The 18,807-nt window shown below is 53.4% G+C and overlaps 1 protein-coding gene across 2 annotated transcripts in view; it reads right to left on the reverse strand.

Annotated features, from left to right (window-relative positions):
* The window catches only part of TMEM132C (transmembrane protein 132C), a 319,945-nt gene that overhangs the window by 32,723 nt on the left and 268,415 nt on the right, over nucleotides 1–18,807 (reverse strand). For both annotated transcript variants that reach the window (XM_027575182.2, XM_035723843.1), the window contains one exon: nucleotides 3,525–3,668. In XM_027575182.2, the coding sequence (XP_027430983.2) occupies nucleotides 3,525–3,668 (144 nt within the window). The remainder of the gene's footprint in view (nucleotides 1–3,524; nucleotides 3,669–18,807) is intronic.

Consider the following 18,807-nt stretch of genomic DNA (forward strand, 5'->3'; position numbering starts at 1 on the left):
GTGACAAGAAAATTCTAAAATTGGGTCATGGTGATGGTTACCCAGCCCAGGAAGTTTGCTAAAATATCACTGAATGGTACGCACAAAATAAGTTGCAATTCTAATTATTTTAGCAACAGCATGCATAGCACACAGATTATGCCTGTAGGCGCTCGGCCCGCAGTCCCGACTTATGTCATAGGGCTGTCGAAGGGTCCCCTGAGCTAACCAGGGTCAGAGTTAAGTCCTTTCCATGTGTTGGCTACTAGGTCAAGTCCCTTACTTGATTGATGACACTTGGTAATCCTCACAATGGCCTTCTGAACCAGGGACTGTGACCGTCCCCCTTTCCGAAGGAGACTGGGCAGGGCAGGGGATGTACAAATTGCCCAAGATGCAGAGCTCGGAACGGTGAAGCCAGGAAAGCTTTGGAAGAAACTCCCCGTGGTTCTCCTGCACATCCTGCAAAGTCTCGATTGCCTTTGTCTGAATGGTCTTTTCAAGGACGCCCATCTAGCGAGCAGCCTCGGAAGGCAGAGATAGGGTCCCCCTGAAGAGCGCGGGCCAGGCACGTGTGTGGCCAAGCATGACAGAGGTGTTGTCTCTCTCCGTGGAGAAGGACAGGCGGGCTTTCTGACTCAGTCCATCGGCCGCTCTGACCGGGCGCCTCGGACGTGCATGGCTGCCACGGCTCTGGGAACCGGACGTCCCAGATCAAGGTGCCCGCCTGGTCCGGTCTGCGGCCTGTTATTATGGACTCAGGCCCCCGAAGCCCAGGGCTCTTCTCTCATAACCGAGCCTGCGTGTGCAGGGGTCCCTGGTGTGGCCCCTGGCATGACCCCGTGGGGAGAAGAGCTCAGGCATCCGGGTCAGGAGATGCAGAAACACTGGCCACCCTCTGTCTCCGACCAGGGGTCTCGTCTTCCGCCAGCAAACTGGGGCAGGTTGGTTTGTCAGCTTGCACTCAGGGTGGATGTCAGAGCCTTCCACATCCTGTACAGAGCTCAGGTCTGTCCAAATCCAGACCCTCACGCACCTGCTGCAGGGCAGGTGCTTACTAGACGTTCCCTCCCCGCCCCCCCAATGGCACTCCGAGCGGTGCCCCCCCAGCTCTGCGAGCATCGCTGGCCTCACCAGACCCCGAATCACGGGCTGAGTCTGTGTCCTGAGGATGGACTCTGAGTCTGCCAAGCCTGGCCGACATCCCCACTCGGCTTCTGCTGACCTGGGACGACCCGTTGCTTCGTCAACAGCCTGGGGCACCAACTCCAAAGTCATTTCAGAAGGCAATTTTTAGTGTGGGTACATTTGTTTCCCTAAAGATACTGATTCTATTCCTGGAGATTCTAGTATATTCCTGGAACTACCAGTAATACTAGCTTCTCTCTTCCTACTCTCTAAAATAGTAAGAAAAGTCTCCATGACCAACTCATTTAAGACCAGCTAAAGGTAGTTATGTCAACAACGGCAGCGAATTCTTTCTGGGGGTTCTGTAGGCTCGCAGATGGACATTTTAACCCACCTAGAAAAGTCATCAGTGTGAATGTGTCCTTTCAAAGGGTCACACTTCCTTACCAGGGGTCCTGGCTCTTAGGGGAATTGCAAACCAGTCATAAAGACCAATGGTCGCCGAGGATGGGGTGTGGGACCATGGCTGGGGCAGGGCAGGCTCCAGATGCAACCAAGGGCCTGCTCCCCACCTTGGCCTCGCCAAGAAAGTGGGGTAAGCGGGGTGACTGTCCAGCCAGAAGAAGGGCATGTTTTCCTCGGAGCAGTGGTTCTTTAGCCCACAGGACAGCCCCCTAACCAGGAATTACCCGGCACAAAATATCCATAGTGCCGACATCGTGAAATTCTGCCCCCGAGCTGAGATCTTTGCGTCCCATGGAGGAGCCGTTCGCCCCGGGGCCTGGGGAGCCCTGAAGTGGAGTCGGATTGGACAGTGGCCCTACGTGTACATACACACTGGATTCGGAAGACTGGGTGCCAATAAATTCATCATTTTTATACTCATCACATGTCGACATGATCATGTTTTTCATATAGTGGGTTAAATACATGCATTTAAAGCAATTAGCTTCACCCGTTCTTCCTTTTCCAAATGTGACGGTTGGAGACATTTAAACCACATGCGTGGCCCACATTGCTTCTCTTGGACAGTGTGGCTCAGAATTTCATCCCCTCCCCCCTCCTCCCACAGGCCTCTCAGGTCTTCTGTAAGGTGCCGTGGGTTTGGGGGCCGCCATCAGCCCAGAAATCACTCTTGGGGGAATTAGGGAAAAGCATCTCTTCTTCGAGATGCTGCCCGCAGTGGCCAGAAAGCCGTGAGACTATCCTGGTGCTGCTGGGACCCCTTGTCGCCGCTGGGACTTTGCCGTAACCTAGAGGGCTTGCGCGCCACCCTCTGCCCGAGGCGCCGAGAGCGGTGGACAGCGGTGGCCGAGCGGGGGCTGCCGTCTGCAGGGAAGGATCCTTCCGCCCCACTCCCGCACTCAGCGGTTTGCACGGTTCTCTCCGACTTACACGTGCTGCTTCTAACACCAGAGAAAAGACTCTGACACTATGTGTCAGACCCTATTTAAGGGGAAAAAAAGCATTATCTGCTTGCTTGCCTTGGTTCTTTATGTTTTCTTCTGGGTATGTTTCCAGGATTACAAAACATATGGAGAAAGACTAAGCGGTTCATTTCTGGCTTGGACCAGCCCTCGTGCTGTCTTACTCCTTGGCAAGCATTGTGGGTATATTATCACGGCAAATGTTGGTGGGAAAGACCAAGAACTAGGGTCATTCTCTCAAGGAACTTAGGACTCTAGAGCAGGGGTTTTCTAGGGAAACTTGTCCCTGGAAAGGCGAAATAATAAATGTGTTAGATTTGCGGGCCAGATGGCGTCTGTCACCACGGCGGGACCCTCCTGTGGTCATGCAAAAGCCACCACAGACAATACAGAAATAGGTTTGAGTGGCCATGTTCCAATAAAACTTTATTTACACAACAGAGGGGGGGCTGGATTGGACCCAGGGTTCACGGTCTGCCCTATCAGTGGTTCCAACAGCTGCCCCACAGGCCGGACTCACACTGCAGATGTATTTTTTGCTCATGAAAAAAATTAATTGGTTGCCCATGCGGGAACGGAAGCGATCTTTACATAAGATCCAAATGCGTAGTTTCTCCTGAAGAGACAGCAGTGCAGAGCTCCCATTTACTCACAGCCACGAGTAGCAGCAGGCGAGGACGGGCCGTCCTTCTAGCCCAGGGCACGTCTGGCTTACCGCTGCCCCCCCCCCCCCCGCCATCACCCTCTTGCTTACTGGGCATATTCGGGGTTTGAAGCACAGTCCAAGGCATACTTGATGAACACCAGGTTGGGAGTGATACCAACATGGAAAAACCAAAATGGGAAAATTTAGAGGAGTGACTGGAAGTGTGTTGTACATACACCAACCAGCTGAATTTCTTACTTCCAGGGGTCGAACCTTCTTAGCGAATGGGATGCCCAAGGGAAGTTCCCGTCAGTCCAATGCGGATGATTAATGGGGGCGCTTACCTTGATGACATCCTCGTCTGTGGACTTGCACTCCACCGACTCCGAGATATCCATCACGGCGCTGTTCTCCTCCACAGAGACCACCCTGATGGGCAGGGCTACCGTCTTTCCCGTGAGAATGGCAGTGTTCAGAATTTCAGTGTCCTGTCAGAAGAAGCAGACGTACCTGGGTCAAGGGGGCTAGTCAGTGCTCTTGAATGGCAGGGAGAACCTTCCGAAGTGAGTGCCAGGTGGTCCTCATTGTCCCCTTAGAACTTGGGCAAAAAACGCCATTCTTTTCCAATTTTCCAAGAACATTTACAATTTAGTCTATTTAGGATCATCTTCTTAGTTACCAACTGCAACGGTTGAGATATATATATTTTTTCTTTTGCGGAGACCAAGTGGAAGTGATGCATCGTTTGGGTTTGGGTTGTAGGCAACAGAAATGAACTCCAGCTAGTCTGAGCAGGAAGGTGCTGCGGTCGGTGGAGTAACCCACCTCCCCACCCCGATACCCGAGCTCTAATCTCCGCAACTGGTGAGTCTGTTCTGTTACATGGTCTAAGGGCCTTTGCAGTTGTGATTAAGTGACCCATCTTGAGAAGGGCAGATTATCCCGGATTATCTGGGGCAGACCCAGGGGAATGGTGAGAGTCCTTTATAGGAGGTGATCACGGGGGTCGGAGGAAGAGGGCTCGAGGGAGGGGACCGAGGCAGGGGTCAGAGGGATATGATCATGACCTAGGAGATATGGGGGCGCGGCTTAGGAGCAGGAAAACGACAGATCCCCCCCTATGGCCTCCAGAGGGAACCCAGCCCTGCTAACACCTTGATTTTAATTCCATAAGACTCATTTCCAACTTCCGATGCCCAGAACTGTCATCTGTTAAGTTGGTATTAATCTTGTATAGCGACTGGAAACTAACACAGGTTCTTATCAGCTGGGTCCTGGGCCACTCCCAGGGTCAAAGGAAAAGCTGTGGCAGGCCTTGGAAAGGCAGGCCCCTGATCCGCTTCCAGGATATTGAAAACCGGGAGGAAGGGGCAGCGTTTCCAGAGTGGAGCAGAGCGAACAGCTTCAGCCATTTCTCTCCCTGAGGCCCACGTTCTCGGGCCGGGGGGCGGGGGCAGACTGGTCTCATGGGGCCTAAATGCTCGTCCCTTGTGCAGGGGAGGATGGTGCCCTGTGACTCACAGAATTCACCCAGGAAAAAGGTCGCTGTGGGAAGACGGAGTGAGGAGATTCCCGTGCGGCAAACAAGATCAGTGAGTCAGTCACTTTTGTTCCCTGAGGCCCAGGACCACCGGACCTTGGTGGTGGACACAGATGGCTGGGGCGGCGTCTTCTGTGCAGACTTTTATGCCAACCGAAGGCTCTTCCTCCGCTGCCCATGGGAGCCCATTCCATCGCAGCCCTGGGGCCTTCAGCTCATCCCGTGCACTCCAACTTCGTGCAAAATGATTAGCGTCACGTCTCCCACACAGGTAGTGATGTTCAAAGTGATAAAGAAAGTACTGTCTCTTTTGGGTCTGGAGGTACTTTTGTCATCCTTCCTTTTAGGGACAAATGAGAATGGAAAGAAAAAAAAGGGTCTGTGGCTTTGGGACATCTATCAGCACCTTTTACCTTTGGGCCAATTCCTCCCAAAGTCTGTTTCTCCAGAAACACCACTCCCCTTTGAAGCAGGAGTTGTAAAGAAAGAGATTTTCTCACTTCTTTCTCCAGGGAAGCAATGGACACAGAAATGACCTTTTGCATTAAACAAGAGCACAGATGAGAGTAGAGTCCCAGCGTCTCTCGGATGCTGGTGCCCACCAGCCGGCATTAAATAACCCTCTGCCGGCTCTGCTCCTGCGTCCACAGGATTCCCGTGCTGGGGTGGCAATCTGGCGGCCCGCACACCGGCCATTACAGATGCTAAGAATACCACAGAAATTCCCCAAGTCCATTTTCAGGTTCATTACAGGTAATGTGCTCAGAGCTCAGTCTTTACATTTTCTCTCTCAGAATGGTCTTTGCCTAATAGCTTCATTAAGTCACCAAACTCCCTCGTGGGTTAATTGTGATTAGCTTCCTAACGGTCATTGCAGGTACACACACTCACATGCACACACACACACTCCTCCACCTAAAGTGAATCATGTCAAGATTCAGACGGGGTGGACATGGTATGTGTCTCACCGGCCACCAGAAACTGCAGGAACAGAGGATTAATGGTCACAGAGATTCCAAATGGGTGGAGGAAGCATTGGGGGTCAGTGGCTTGGACCGAGTCGAGTGCCCCAATTTGAACTGTGGCCAGGGAGATGGCACAGGCCAGTGGGCTCGGCTGGAGAGGTGCCGGGGTGTAGGTCACCTGCTGAGTGTCTTCTGTGGGTCCCTCTGGATCCACTCTGCCCACGAGGCTGACCCGTGTGGACAAAGCTACAGACCCCCTGCCTTCTGGCTTCTGGCCAACTTAGGATGCGTCATAAAACTGTGTTTCCCGCACAGAGCTTGTGTGGTTGGTGGGAGCTGTGTGACTAATTCCGGTCAGTGTTGTGAGCTGACACATGTGGGTCACTCCTGGCCGAGAGCAGTTACCCGTGTTCCCGTAGGGACTTTTCCTGAGGCAGAGGGACCAGGAATATTCCAGATGGTAGCTGCTCCATCAGCCTGAGGCTCTGAGTCACTGTGAATACGGGCCCCTCTGTGGACCAGCCCCAGGTATAGAGTCTGAGCAAGAAATAAGAATAGGGCTCCTGGGTGGCTCAGTCGGTTGAGCGTCTGACTCTTGGTTTCGGCTCAAGCCCTGATCTCAGGGTCATGGGGCTCTGCGCTCAGCAGGGAGTCTATTGGACATTCTTGTCCTCTGCTCCGCCCCCGCCATGTGCTCTCTCTCTCTCAAATAAATAAATAAATAAATTAAATAAATAAATCTTTTTTTTTTTTTTTTAAGAAGATTAATGCTGGAGAACTAGGAGCTGCTTGTTACTGTCACGTGTCCTACTTCATCCTGACTGATACAAAGGGGAGACCATCTGTAGAAATAGCAACAGGAACAGCCTACAGTGGTAAGTTTAGTTTTGACATTTTTATTTCAGACACCTGGTTAGTGCTCCTATAATCACTTAGCAAGCATTTAAGGGCACGCTTTGATGTTGGTTTCTGCCACCCACGCCCTCCGTTGATGAGCTGGATGCTTGTTTTAGCTCTCTAGGTTAGACTTGGGATTTTCTGAGGTCGGGATCTGTGTGTGCTGTGGACTGAATTGTGTCCCCGACCCCAAATCCATATGCCAGAACCCCAATCCTCAGTGTGACTGTGTTTAAAGGTAGGAGGTATCTTTAAAGAGGTAATTAAGGTTCCATGGGGCCATAGGGTGATCCCAACCCAGTTGGACTGGTGTCCTTATAAGAATAGGAAGTGATATCAGGGATGCAGCTGAGGAGAGACCTTGGGAGAAACCAAGCCCGTGGACACTTAGATCTTGGATTTCCAGCCTCTGGAGCAATGAATGTTCTGTTGATGAAGTCCCAGCCTGGGGTCATGGGTTATGGTAGCCCTAGAAGACGGTCCTGTGCTGTAACACAGCTCTGGACACCACGTTGCAAATCGGGGCCAAGACGAGTCCTTTATCAGCACCTTGAAAAGTAGTCTGTGCTGTCATGAAGAAAGGGGACAGACCCGTTGGCATAAAAACGTGTGATGTTAGCAGAGGCAACCAGTGGTGGTGAGGCTCGGACCCTGGGGGAAGACAAGTCGCAGGGTGCGTCCAGGGCTGTGGGACTGAGTCCTTGGGGCGGAGCCCTGGCCGTCTCTCCAAGGGGGGCTTGGACCATTCGAGAGGTCAGGAGGTAGCAACTCCTGCATGGCCCTCTGATCCCTACAAAGGAGCCGCTTTCAGATTGGATTGTAGTTTCCCGCTTCCCCAAAATCGTGGGATTACGGAAAGCAGCAGCAAACACTGTGGAAGCAGGGAGAACAGAGAGAAATGCAGGCTTGGATTGGGCATGTTGGCCAGGTCTGGCAGGGGAGGGCGTGCATCTGGCCCCAAGGACCCGGGAGATGGGGGTGTGGGATGGAGAGAAGCTTTCCTAGAGCCAAATGTGCATGCGTGTGTGCGCAGGTGCGTATGCATGTGTGCAGTATGAGTGTGCACACATGTGATATGCATGTGGAAGCATGCGGGTGCGTGTGTGGTGTGCAGGCCTGTGGGGTACGCATATGCATGCATGTGTGGTGTGTACACATGCATGCGGGTGTGCATGTGTGCAGTATGAGTGTGCACATGAGATATGCATGTGTGAGCATGTGTGTGTATGTGTGGTGTGCAGTGTGCATGCCTGTGGGATATGTGTGGTGTGTGCACGTGTGTGTGCACGTGTGCAGTAAGAGTGTGCACACGAGATATGCATGTGCGTGCGTGTGTGGTGTGCAGTGTGCATGCCTGTAGGGTACACGTGGGCATGCATGTGTGGTGTGTGTCTGTGTGCGTGTGTAGTATGCGTGTGCACACGAGATATGCATGTGTGAGCATATGCGTGCATGTGTGGTGTGCAGTGTGCATGCCTGTGGGATACACATGTGCATGCATGTATGGCGTGTGTCCGTGTGCGTGTGTGTAGTATGTGTGTGCACGCACACGTATGAACTGACAGCAGACACAGAGGTAGACGTGGCTGGTTGTCCTCCCAAATCCCTTTTCAGTCAAGGCTAATTCAGTGTTTAGATGAGATGCCGAGGACACTATTGAAATGCACACGACTGTCCTGCTTTCGGAAACCCGCTCAAGCCCCCCGACCCGGGCCCTCGGGGGGAGCGCCTCTGAGCAGGGCTGGCCGGAGCAGGTACTGCCTCACCTGCAGCCCCTGGGAGCTGTGTGCTGCTCAGCTCACAGAAGGCACTTGTCCCCTGCGGGCACGGTGTCCCCTGCCCGCGGGCTCCAGCACCAGGAGAGCAGACCCGTACCCCGTTTCCCGGCCGAACCGGCATGACAGAGGCACGACTCTGACTGGGAAGCATTTCCTCTCTCCTCCTCCGGTGTTTTCCTGCCCTCCACCTCTTTCCACCACAGTCCTGCTCTGCTCAAAAGGATCAATAAAGTCGGGGACTTTAAATCACTGTCGTTTCAAATTTGAAGAGAGCCCGAGGCTTCGGAGAAAACACGCTTTGTTGTGTGAGGTGCCCTCATAAATGTAAATTGCTTTGGCTGTCTTCTGTAGTTTTACAAATCGTATTTTTAATTTCTAAATAAAGAAAGAACACAGAATTACTTCTGGAGCGTGGAACAGACGGAAGGGTGTGTTTTGACCCCGATGACGCTCTCTGGGGGAGGGATAAGAGGGGTGTGCAAACGTGGTCCGTCCACGCACGGGACACGCCCAGCCACAGACGGCAATGACCCATGGGCCTGTGCCCCCATGTGAGCGGACCTCGAAACCATGGTGCTGAGTGCAAGGAGCCCACAGAAGGCCACATGGTGCTGGGTCCTGTCCACAGGAAGTGTTCAGAACAGCAAATCCGTGCGCATGGAGGGTTGCTGGCGGCGGCGGGGAAGGGGAAGCGGAAGGCACGGCGATGGTTCAAAGGGCAGCAGCTGAATCTGTAGGTGATGGAAACCTTCTGGGACCGGGTAGTGGCCTAGTTTTGTGACTGTGCTAAGAACCGCTCAAGCACAGACTTGGAGATGGTGCCTCTTAGGGCATGTGAGCCATCTCTCAGCACAGAAGGAGGGAGAGAGCCTTGGGAAGGCCACAGCTGGGGTCACGGCTGGCTTGGCCTCCAAGGAGCACCCGGTCCCGCTCACCCTTGGGTCACATACCCAGAGGTGGGACCTGCAGCCCCGAGGCTGGACACCTGGCTTTTACACCAATGGTGGGGGCTCAGGACCAAGGACAGAACCCGCTGAATGGAGAACCTTCCAGACAGAGCAGAACAACCTCTCTCAAGGCGGATGTGCTGTGAGCCATGGGGAGGCCTCGTTAATAAAAACCCCAGGTTGCATCTGTGGAGCTCTTGCTATGAGCCAGGTGTCGCTCAACAGTCATCTCTACCCCCAACCCATGAAGCAGGTAGTCTTAGTCTCCCCGGTCCGCAGACGGAGAAACTGAGGCCCAGGGCTGATAAGGTGGCTTGTTCGGGGTAAGCAGCATGAAAGTGACCTCACCAGGTTTGAACGTGCACCTCGGGGCTGAAACACCTGTTCTGTGGGACGGAACAGCCGTGAGTCTGGGTTCTGTCCCTTTCTTGCTGTTATTTAAATTCTCCAAGCATCTGCTTCTGGGCTGTGGACCTGGGAATAATTAGTGTCGTTGCGAAGATTACCTCTGACAATGTTTACGCGCTGCCTGTCAGGGCCCAGGACAGAGTCTGTGTTGACGGGGAGGGCGGCTGGTCTGCGTGACTGGGTGTGTGGGGCAGGACAATCAGCATGCGGAGGTGAGCCCACGCCTCTGTGCCGTGTGTGTGCGTGTGTGTGCGCGTGCGTGTGTGCATGCGTGTGTACATGTGCGCGCATGTGCGTGTGTGCGCGCATAGAGGATAACAAATAGGACGCGTGTGTCGCAAGCACTGAACACGCAGAGTCTGGAATGACAGAATGTTACTGTGTTTTGTGTGCATTTCAGATTTGCTTTTCTTTCGTAAAAGAGAGGAAACAGGGCTCATAACTTTGAAATCCCTCATTTCCTCAAATCCAGTTTCCTGATTATGCTCCCAGAGGCACCGCCACTGGGAACTTGATGTCCATCTTTGGCGTCTGTGATTTTGGACTTTTATCACCTTCCCACATCCGTAAAGAAACTGCAGCATTGTTCCCTCCATTTACGTTTTGTACAAACATATGTTCTATGCAGTTTACACCAGCATATCATATTGGACTTCCCTCCGCTTACGTCTTCATTTTGCTCACTGTTACGTTTTCCCGCTCTGTCCGTGTCCACCTGGCTGAACCATAGCTCTGGGCTGAGATCCACATCTACACGCCGATCTAAGTCTGTCTCGGGGAGCAGCTAGATGTCCATCATATGGCTTCTCCATGTTCTACTTTTCCGTTCGCCCACTGATGGGAGTCCAGGAAGTTTTAGACTCTGCCATGACGACGAGCTCTCTGTCCTTCTGTGCACCCATTTGAGATTCTCCAGCACCAACTTGTGCCCATGGAATTGCTGGGCCGGGAGGCACACACACTGCCGTACTGCTGTGCATGGTCATGTTCTCCACTAAACTCTGAGCAATGGCGCGTGAGTGCCTTCTCCTGAAATTCTTGACAACACGTGGGCGGTTACATGTCCACTTGACCAGGCGACAGTCCCCAATATTCCATCAGACACTAGTCTAGGTGCTACTCTGCAGATGTAATTAGGCAGATGTGATTCATGCTCCTAATCAGCTGACTGTCAGGAAAACATTATTTTAGACAATCTGGGTGGGCCTGGTTTAATCAGTCGAAGGCTTTTAGATGCGAAGTTGAGGCTTCTGAGGAAGAAATTCTGTCTGAGGGCTGCGGCTTCAGCCTGTGCCACAGAGGGACAGCCTGTGGATCAATGCATCTCCCTCTATCCAGATAGCAAGATCTACATGTCGTACATACCATGTATATGGTTCTTTCCCTCCACACTGCACTGACAGTCTAGAAAATGAGTCAGTGCTGGGTGAGCATAAGTATGATGGACAGGTGGCCCAACTTGCGTTGGACTCCAGAGGAGCCACTGGATAGGGGCACGAGAATACTTCCAGTTTCTATCCAAACCCTTTGCTAGCTTCCAGGAACTCAAATCCAAGCCTCCTTCTTTCCGCCTGTGGTCAGAGCAGCGGTCCACTCCTGTGAAGGGTGTAAGATGAGCCAGCTACTCTGCAATCCACACGTCCCCCACCCGGCTTTGAGGAAGAAGCCGTGGAGGTGCATCCTCCACCATCACGGAGGCAGACAGAGCCCAGCATGTCCTGCTGCGGTCTCCTCCAATTGCGGACTGAGAGTTTCACTTCTTCCCCGAGGAAGGCGGCTCGGAGTGACCTGGATTAACAGGAGGTCTACCGTTTACTGATTCATTGTCAATGCTGGGGTAGAGATGGCAACCATGCGCTGCTTCTTAGCATTAATTTTTAAAAAATTAATTAACTAATTTAAATATTTACAGGAAGGGAAGGTGTCTGTGACAACCTTGCATACCTTTCACAGGACGTTAGACTTTTGCAGGCTGATTAACAAGATTCAGGGGCCAAATCCTGCCCACGGTCTGCTTTTATATCGACTCAAGAGCCAAGAATAGTTTTTGAATTTGCCGAAGTTTTAAGAATATGTAATAGACACTGGATGTGTCCCTACAGAGCGTAAAATACTAAATAGCCCTTTCTGGGAAATCGATGCCTCTCCCTGGACAAGATCATTTTCCTAAAATGATGGGGCTCTCAGTGCACTCCCCTGGGGGCCTCTCCTGTTCCTCTGGGGGTCAGGTCCTTCTGCTTTGCTGGACCAATGGGGTTGGCATCCTGATGGATTTTCTCTGCCTCAGTTGTAACCCACTCTGCTGAACTGGGTCCCCAGCTGGCCATTGATAACCTGTCCCACAGCCCACAGTACACCTGCACCGTTTGCCGGACGTGGCAGGTATGCCCTGCGATAATCCGCATTGCTGCGGGAGTCCCGGATGCTCTGGACCCACAAATGGCATTGGACCCACCAAAGTGCAAGGACTCATGCTGAACAGGAAGGGGTATTTGAATTGTGGCTAATTTTACAGGTGGGTCATAATTCACAGTAGAGATTATTTTTGTGGTATTTGCTTCCCTGCACACAGTTTTAGCTCTAGGGGGCAGGATATGGGTACCCGAATAATAGGAAGCTCCGACAACTGGCCCTTCCAGCCTTCAGCATGGAAGACATTACAAATGACCCCTCCCAGAGGAAAGATGGAGGTACAAGAAAGTCATCAAGCTCTTCCTCCAAGTCAGATGAAGCACAGTCCGTAGGCGAAGCACGCCATGGGCTAGCAGAGGGACCTTCGTGGCAGCTGGATGGTACCCTGGATCAGGCAGCAAGCTCTGCGGAGATCAAAGGTCCAGGTTTGGAAATCAAGAAGAGAGTCCAGTTGCCAGCGTTTGGGGGGCCGAGACCCTCACTGCTTCAGTGAACACAAAATCAGAGCACCCATCTTGCTGTTTGCACACTTGCTTTGTGGCATTCCAGGTCCTGTTCTCTGTGCTTTGTCTTCCTCATCTGTGAGATGGGGTAATCCCATTTTCCTCCAGGGGTCTTCTGAGAACCCGAGGAGAAGGTACACAACCCCCCGGCTCAGTGCTTGGCACAAAGGTGGCTGCTCCATGAACATTAGCCCCATCCGGGAAACAAAGTCCAAGAGCCGTGACTCTGGATTTCAATGTCCTATGTCACCAGATCACCCCTGAGCTCTCAGCTGTAAGACGGAGTGCATTCAACTGTAACTGAATTGGGAACTAATTTAGCATTGCTTGCAAGTCGATGGAGGACCCGTTTAATTAAGCTTTCAATTCGATCAGGACGGATCATCAGCAGGACCCCCAGGAGTGGTGGGGATGGGATTTGCTTGCAGGCTGCAGACCCTTGAAGCTGATCCCCAGGGTGTGAGCAAGGCGGAGCCTGCTGTTGCTGATCACTCAGTGAACCGGGGGTCTCGGACTGACCTTCCAGGGAGTGATAAACCTCCTCCTTCCTCAAGTAAAGAAAAAGAGCTTCTCCCCAATTCTTGCCTACCAAACAATGGTGAGGTCTGTCCGTTAGGATAATATGTTGAGAGATCTGAATAGCTGAGACATTTGGGCAGACAAAACAGACTCGCCAAATTCCCAAGACAGCAGAGGGTTCACAAGTATTGACAAAAGCGTCTTGGCCACGGGCGCCTGGGTGGCTCAGTCAATCAAGTGTCTGCCTTCGGCTCAGGTCATGATCCCAGGGTCCTGGGATCAAGCCCCGCATCGGGCTCCCTGCTCGGCAGAGAGCCTGCTTCTCCCTCTCCCTCTGTCTGCTGCTCCCCCTGCTTGTGCTCTCTCTCTCTCTCTCTGTTAAATAAATAAATAAAAATCTTTAAAAAAAAAAAGCGTCTTGGCCAAAATCAGGAGGGAAAAGGGGCTTCCCCCTCACCCCATCCCTCTGGAGCAGAAAGTTCCCTCTCCTGGTGTTTGGATTGGGGGAGAGGAAGGAAGCACCTGGTTTCTGGATGGCCCTTCTTCTGCGGAGAGGCAAGAAAAGTGGCTGTCTGGTGTGTCTAGGCAGCAACATACAAAAACCCTCTGAACCCCAGAAGTGACCCGAAAAAGGCAATGGCTAGAGGAAATAAACATGAATGACATTGTAGCAAAAAGGGGCTGTTTGCCACTCCGCATCCATTCTCCTCTTTTTCTTTAGTAACAGAGCTACAGTGTTTTGGGGAGCGGGGTGGGGGAAGAGGACCCTGCTAACAGACTAAACTGCTCCGTCTCCTTGCAGCTAGGGGTGATCCTGTGACGGAGACTTAGCACAGGGCTTCTCAAAGTACGCTGCCCAGACCAGCAGCTGCAGCATCACCTGGGGACTTTAGAAATGCAGATTCCTGGGCCTCACCCCGCACATACTTAAGTCAGAAACTCTGGGGGTGGAGCCCAGTAGCCTGTGTTTTAACCTTCTCTCCAGGTGATTCTGATGCTGCTCAAAGCTTGAGAAGAGTTCCAGTCCAACTGTAAGCAGAAATATTATGTGACACTTCAGGAAATCTCCATTCTTTTTGTCCCTTTTCCAGCCACCTGGAATACAAATACAATGGCTGGAACATGAGCAGCCATCTTGGACCATGAGACAAACCTGGAAATCACAATCACTCACTGAGCACAGTGGGGCAGAGAGATAGGAGAAACTTAAATCTCCGGTAACTAAGGAGTGGCCCTGGACTTAGGTGTGTGAGATAAACTTCCTTTATGTTGTAGCTGTTGGTTTTGAGAGTTTTCTGTTAAACTCTGGCAAACCTAAGGCTGACTCGTGTAGATGTTCCTTCGCACGCTTGAGCCATTGCACAAAGACAGGCGACATTTCTAGTGTTGTAACCATGAGAAGGCCAGGGTGGTGGCCTGCATGGTGGGAAAGGCAGGGGATGGTGGTAATGCCATTGTTGTGTCTGAGAGCAAGCCTCCAGCAGAGACTGAAAATTCACCCTAATCCGCAATAGCAAAAAAAACAAAAACAAACAAAAAAAAACTCCAAAAGGGCACTCGTTTTCTCAAATCAAGGCATCCTAGTTAAAATGATGCACTGGCCACCCAGTAACCAGTTGGTATGCTGATCAGTGAAGGTGCCTGAAATGAAGGTTCTGCATTCAGGGCAGAGGAGTCCGGAGAAGGGCCATCAGATTAACAGACTGATTTTGTTAGGTGCGACCGGTGATTTACATAATCTTGTGATTAAGAATATCTTATGTACACGCACGGGCGTTGCAGGGGCAGCCTCAAAACTGCACCCACTGACGTGCTTCCCCCTCTCGCCCGGCGAGCGCAGACACCCCGCTCTGCTGCCTGGCTCAGTCTGACAGTCTTTCTCATCAGGGAGGGAAGGGGGACCTTATTACTGGCCGGCTTGCAGGCGGCAGGCCGGATGGAGCAGGGCCCGACTGGACCCACTGCCTCCTCCCTGCCCACTTCCTAATGAACAGATCCCCCAGAGTTCTGCGTGATGTTCTGGTAAAATTGATTTTAAAAATCCTCCGGGAGACGCCGGTGGGGAATGCAGAGCTGATGGGGACATGGAAGCTAACACTGCTGTCATTTCCTCCTTGCAGCTGCTCTGGGTCGTCCAGGAGCAGCCAGGGCCAGGAGGTGGAAGGGCCGGGAGGGGACGTGAGCTCGTGGTACATTAAACCCCAGTGACTTTGTCTTGAACTGATGTCATGGGCACAGACCCCATTCCCGGGCGTTGAGGGTGAGGACTTCCATCATCTCCTTTTGGGGGGATAAATCCACAGGGTGCCTCTCCATCCTCTGCCGAGAACGTCCTCGTGGATCCTTGCCACATTTGATCTTCAACACGGCAGAGTAGGATGCATTACTGTTGCCACAGTGGGGGAAACTGAGGCCCAGGGGACGTACACTCAAATCCTCCCACCTCCTGACAGCCAAGCCCCCTCCCCTGAGCTCCCTCCTTGATGCCAACAGCCCCTGTGAGCCGACACCGAGCCGGGCTGTTAGCACTGTCGTCAGTGCTGAGAACACCAACCCTACCAAGGCCACCTCATGGTTTTGAGTCTCTCCAAGCACTGAAGGCAGCTTCCGGCATCTCTGCGCGTCCTGATGCGGTCACTCCTGCTGACAACGTGGGGAGGCCGGTGCTCCGATGCTCCTCACCTCACGGGGTGGGAAACGGGGCCACGGGTAGGGGGCTCTGTTGCCCAGGAAGGCACAGCGGGCAGGTGTGTGGCTGGGGAAGGGAGGCCACTGCCCCCACCGACACCAGTCTCCCTACAAATAGCGTGAAGTGACTTTGGAAAAGCAAATGCATACATTAAACCTTTCAGGAACGTGCCTTAGAAAACCCCCACTTTACGGAGATACAATTCAGACACCGTCGACCTCACAGGCAACAGACAGACTGCCGGCTACATCTGGTTCCCCAACATTTCCGTCACCCCAGAAGAAACCCCGGGTCCCTCAGCCGTCCCTCCCCGACCTCCCCTCCCCCCAGCCCCCTGCCCACGGATTCGCCTCTGCTGGACACTCCCCACAACTGGGGTCATACACAGGCCGTGGCCCTCTGTGACCGGCTTCTCTCACCGACCGTCACGTTTTCGAGGGTCGTCCGTGTCGTAATGCGCGTCAGCACTACACTCCCTTTCACGCCAATAACATCCCAGTGCGTGGACAGAACATGGTTTGTGCGTCCATTCACCAGCCAACGGACATCGGAGCGGCTGTCTGGCCACTGCTGGGGAAGCACCAGCTTTATGTGGGTCAGAGGTTTGCCTCTGCACCTGGGCTGGGGGGTGCACACCTCCTTCTTAGGACCAGGTGACTGGCTGCCCTCTTCCCGGGGACGAAGAATCTTTAACTCCTCCGCGCTAGGGGTCAGCAGGAGCCCAAAGACCCCCCTTTCCTAAACGCTGTGGAACCCACGTCTCGGGCATCTGGGCAGAGGAAGGTTATTTTGGGGGGGGTCCCTTCATCAGGCAGCTGAGGCAGTAAGCTGGGCCATGCCCCGGGGCCACGGCTGGGAGGGCAGATGCTGACCAGCAGGTGGGGGCTCATCCCAGGGCGCCCCATCCCCACACTGACAGGCACGCGGGCAATAGCTCCCTCTTTCTTCCGTGAATTCAGCTTCTTGTGACTCAGAACGCCGTGTCCTGAGCCCGAACGTTCCTAGACGGTGTGTCATTAATCACAGCCCCCGCCTATCGTGCCTCCCAGCTGCATCTCAATGAGCGGCCCCTCCTCGCTGACCCTTTGTCAGTACAGGCGTTCTTTGTCGGAGCCTGCGTCCCTTCCGAGTTTTGAAGCACGGATCAATGGGGTGCTGTGAAGCCAACTTGTCTCACTTCCCATCTCGGGGGAACAGGAAAGGGTCCTTGTGTGTGATGTGCGCAGTCTGCTCCTGGCACAGACCCCACCCCATGGCCAACAAGGGCCCCCTTTGATGTGCAGGGAGGATGGTGCTGGCCTCAAGCATTAGCTAACCTATGTGGCTGGGCCATATTTCAAGACAGCCTAGTCTCCGCACAGCACACAGGGGGAGCCCCTTAAACCTGAATGAGATCACGTCCCTGCTCTGCTCAAGCCTCCCCCTGCTTCCCATCTTCTTCAGAGCGAAAGCCAAAGTCTCCGGGACAGATGTGGACCCCTGGCACCACCTTGCCTCCCTCTTCATCCTCTCTCCTACCCACATGCCTCCCAGCCCCCACGGCCTCTGCAGCGCCTTGAACGTGACCGGGTCCTCGCAGGCACTGTTCCTTCTGCCTGGAATGCTTTTCCCCCAGACGTCCGCACGGCTCCATCCTCCTCTCCCGGGGTCTTTATTCAGACGCAACCTCCCCACCCATCCCCGTTCCCCGCTGAGCTCCCCAGGGCTCTGATCAAAAGGGAGTCTGCCTCCCTGAATCGGCCTCCAAAGGCCCAGGCGTGTGGGTTTTCAATGCGGACAGCTGTGCTAAGCGCATCAGTCACCGAAGCTAACAAGACTCGTTCCCGAGCTACTGCAGGCCTGCGTCCTCACCAGCGCTTACCCCGGGAGAAACAGACTCGCAACAGCAAACCATTTAACAGATCAGTCCTGGGGAGTAGCAGCTTGTCTCCAACAGCAGCAGAGCAAATTTCCCTCCTTCCCTGAGGACGCATGCTAGCGGCTCCGCGGGCTGGCGGTGACAGACCAGTAATTCTGCGTTCTCTCTCTATAGGGAAGCCCACCTCCCACCTCATTTACTTCCAATTCATTCACGGGGCACATGGGGATGCAGGCGTCCAACTTCACTTATCCATCAATTTACTTCCAATACGAGATGGAGATTCCATTCCAGAACGCTCATTCAAAACAAGAAAACAATTCAATTTAAGAAGGCTCGCGTCTCCGGGCGGTCCAGGGCTGTAACCGAGTTATTAAGTGTGACCGTCCTTTGGGATGGCATGTGGAGTATGTGACATCAACTTCCCCAAGAAAGGTCACATTTTTACAATGGAGCTGGGGAAGGAGGCAGTTGAGAGACATGTATGTTATTTCTCAAAAGCTGGAGTGTCTGTCCTCGAAACGTTTGCGTCATGTCAGTATGTAGAAACGTTACTGCCGTGGGCGAGGGGGTCCTGCCCCACCAACAGGATGGAGGAGGCGGACGTGGCCGGCGGTCCCCGTGCTCCTAGGATCCTCTCTCCTGCCAGAAGCACACACACCCCGTGTGCGTCCCTACCTGCAGCTTCTCCCTTTCCCGAGCTCCTGGGAAGAACACGTGTCCCTGACCCCTTCCAGCCAACGCAACGTGCGTGCAAGTGATGTGTGTCCCTTCTGGGTTGAGGCGGGTAAGAGCCAGCGTGACAACTCTGCTTTCTCTCTCCCCCGTGGGGCGAGGTAGGGTGGTGGGGGGCGTGGGTCAACCCCCTGAGTCACCAGATAGAGGAGAGCCCAGGCCGACCCCACCTGGCTTTAGTGGGGCATGATCGGCAAACTCAGCCGTGTTGACTCGCTGATTCCAGTGCTTGTCCGCCGTGGGAGGTAGTGACTGGTCATCCCGAGAAGGCAGGGGCGGCGTGCACCTGGGCACGAGACAGCTCACCAGCAAACCCACCCACATTCAAGCATGATGGACAGAACTAAAGGGGCCGCCCCCCACCAGCAGCTCCGGA

Source organism: Zalophus californianus, chromosome 14, assembly GCF_009762305.2.
Source record: "Zalophus californianus isolate mZalCal1 chromosome 14, mZalCal1.pri.v2, whole genome shotgun sequence".
NCBI classification, from domain to species: Eukaryota; Metazoa; Chordata; class Mammalia; order Carnivora; family Otariidae; genus Zalophus; species Zalophus californianus.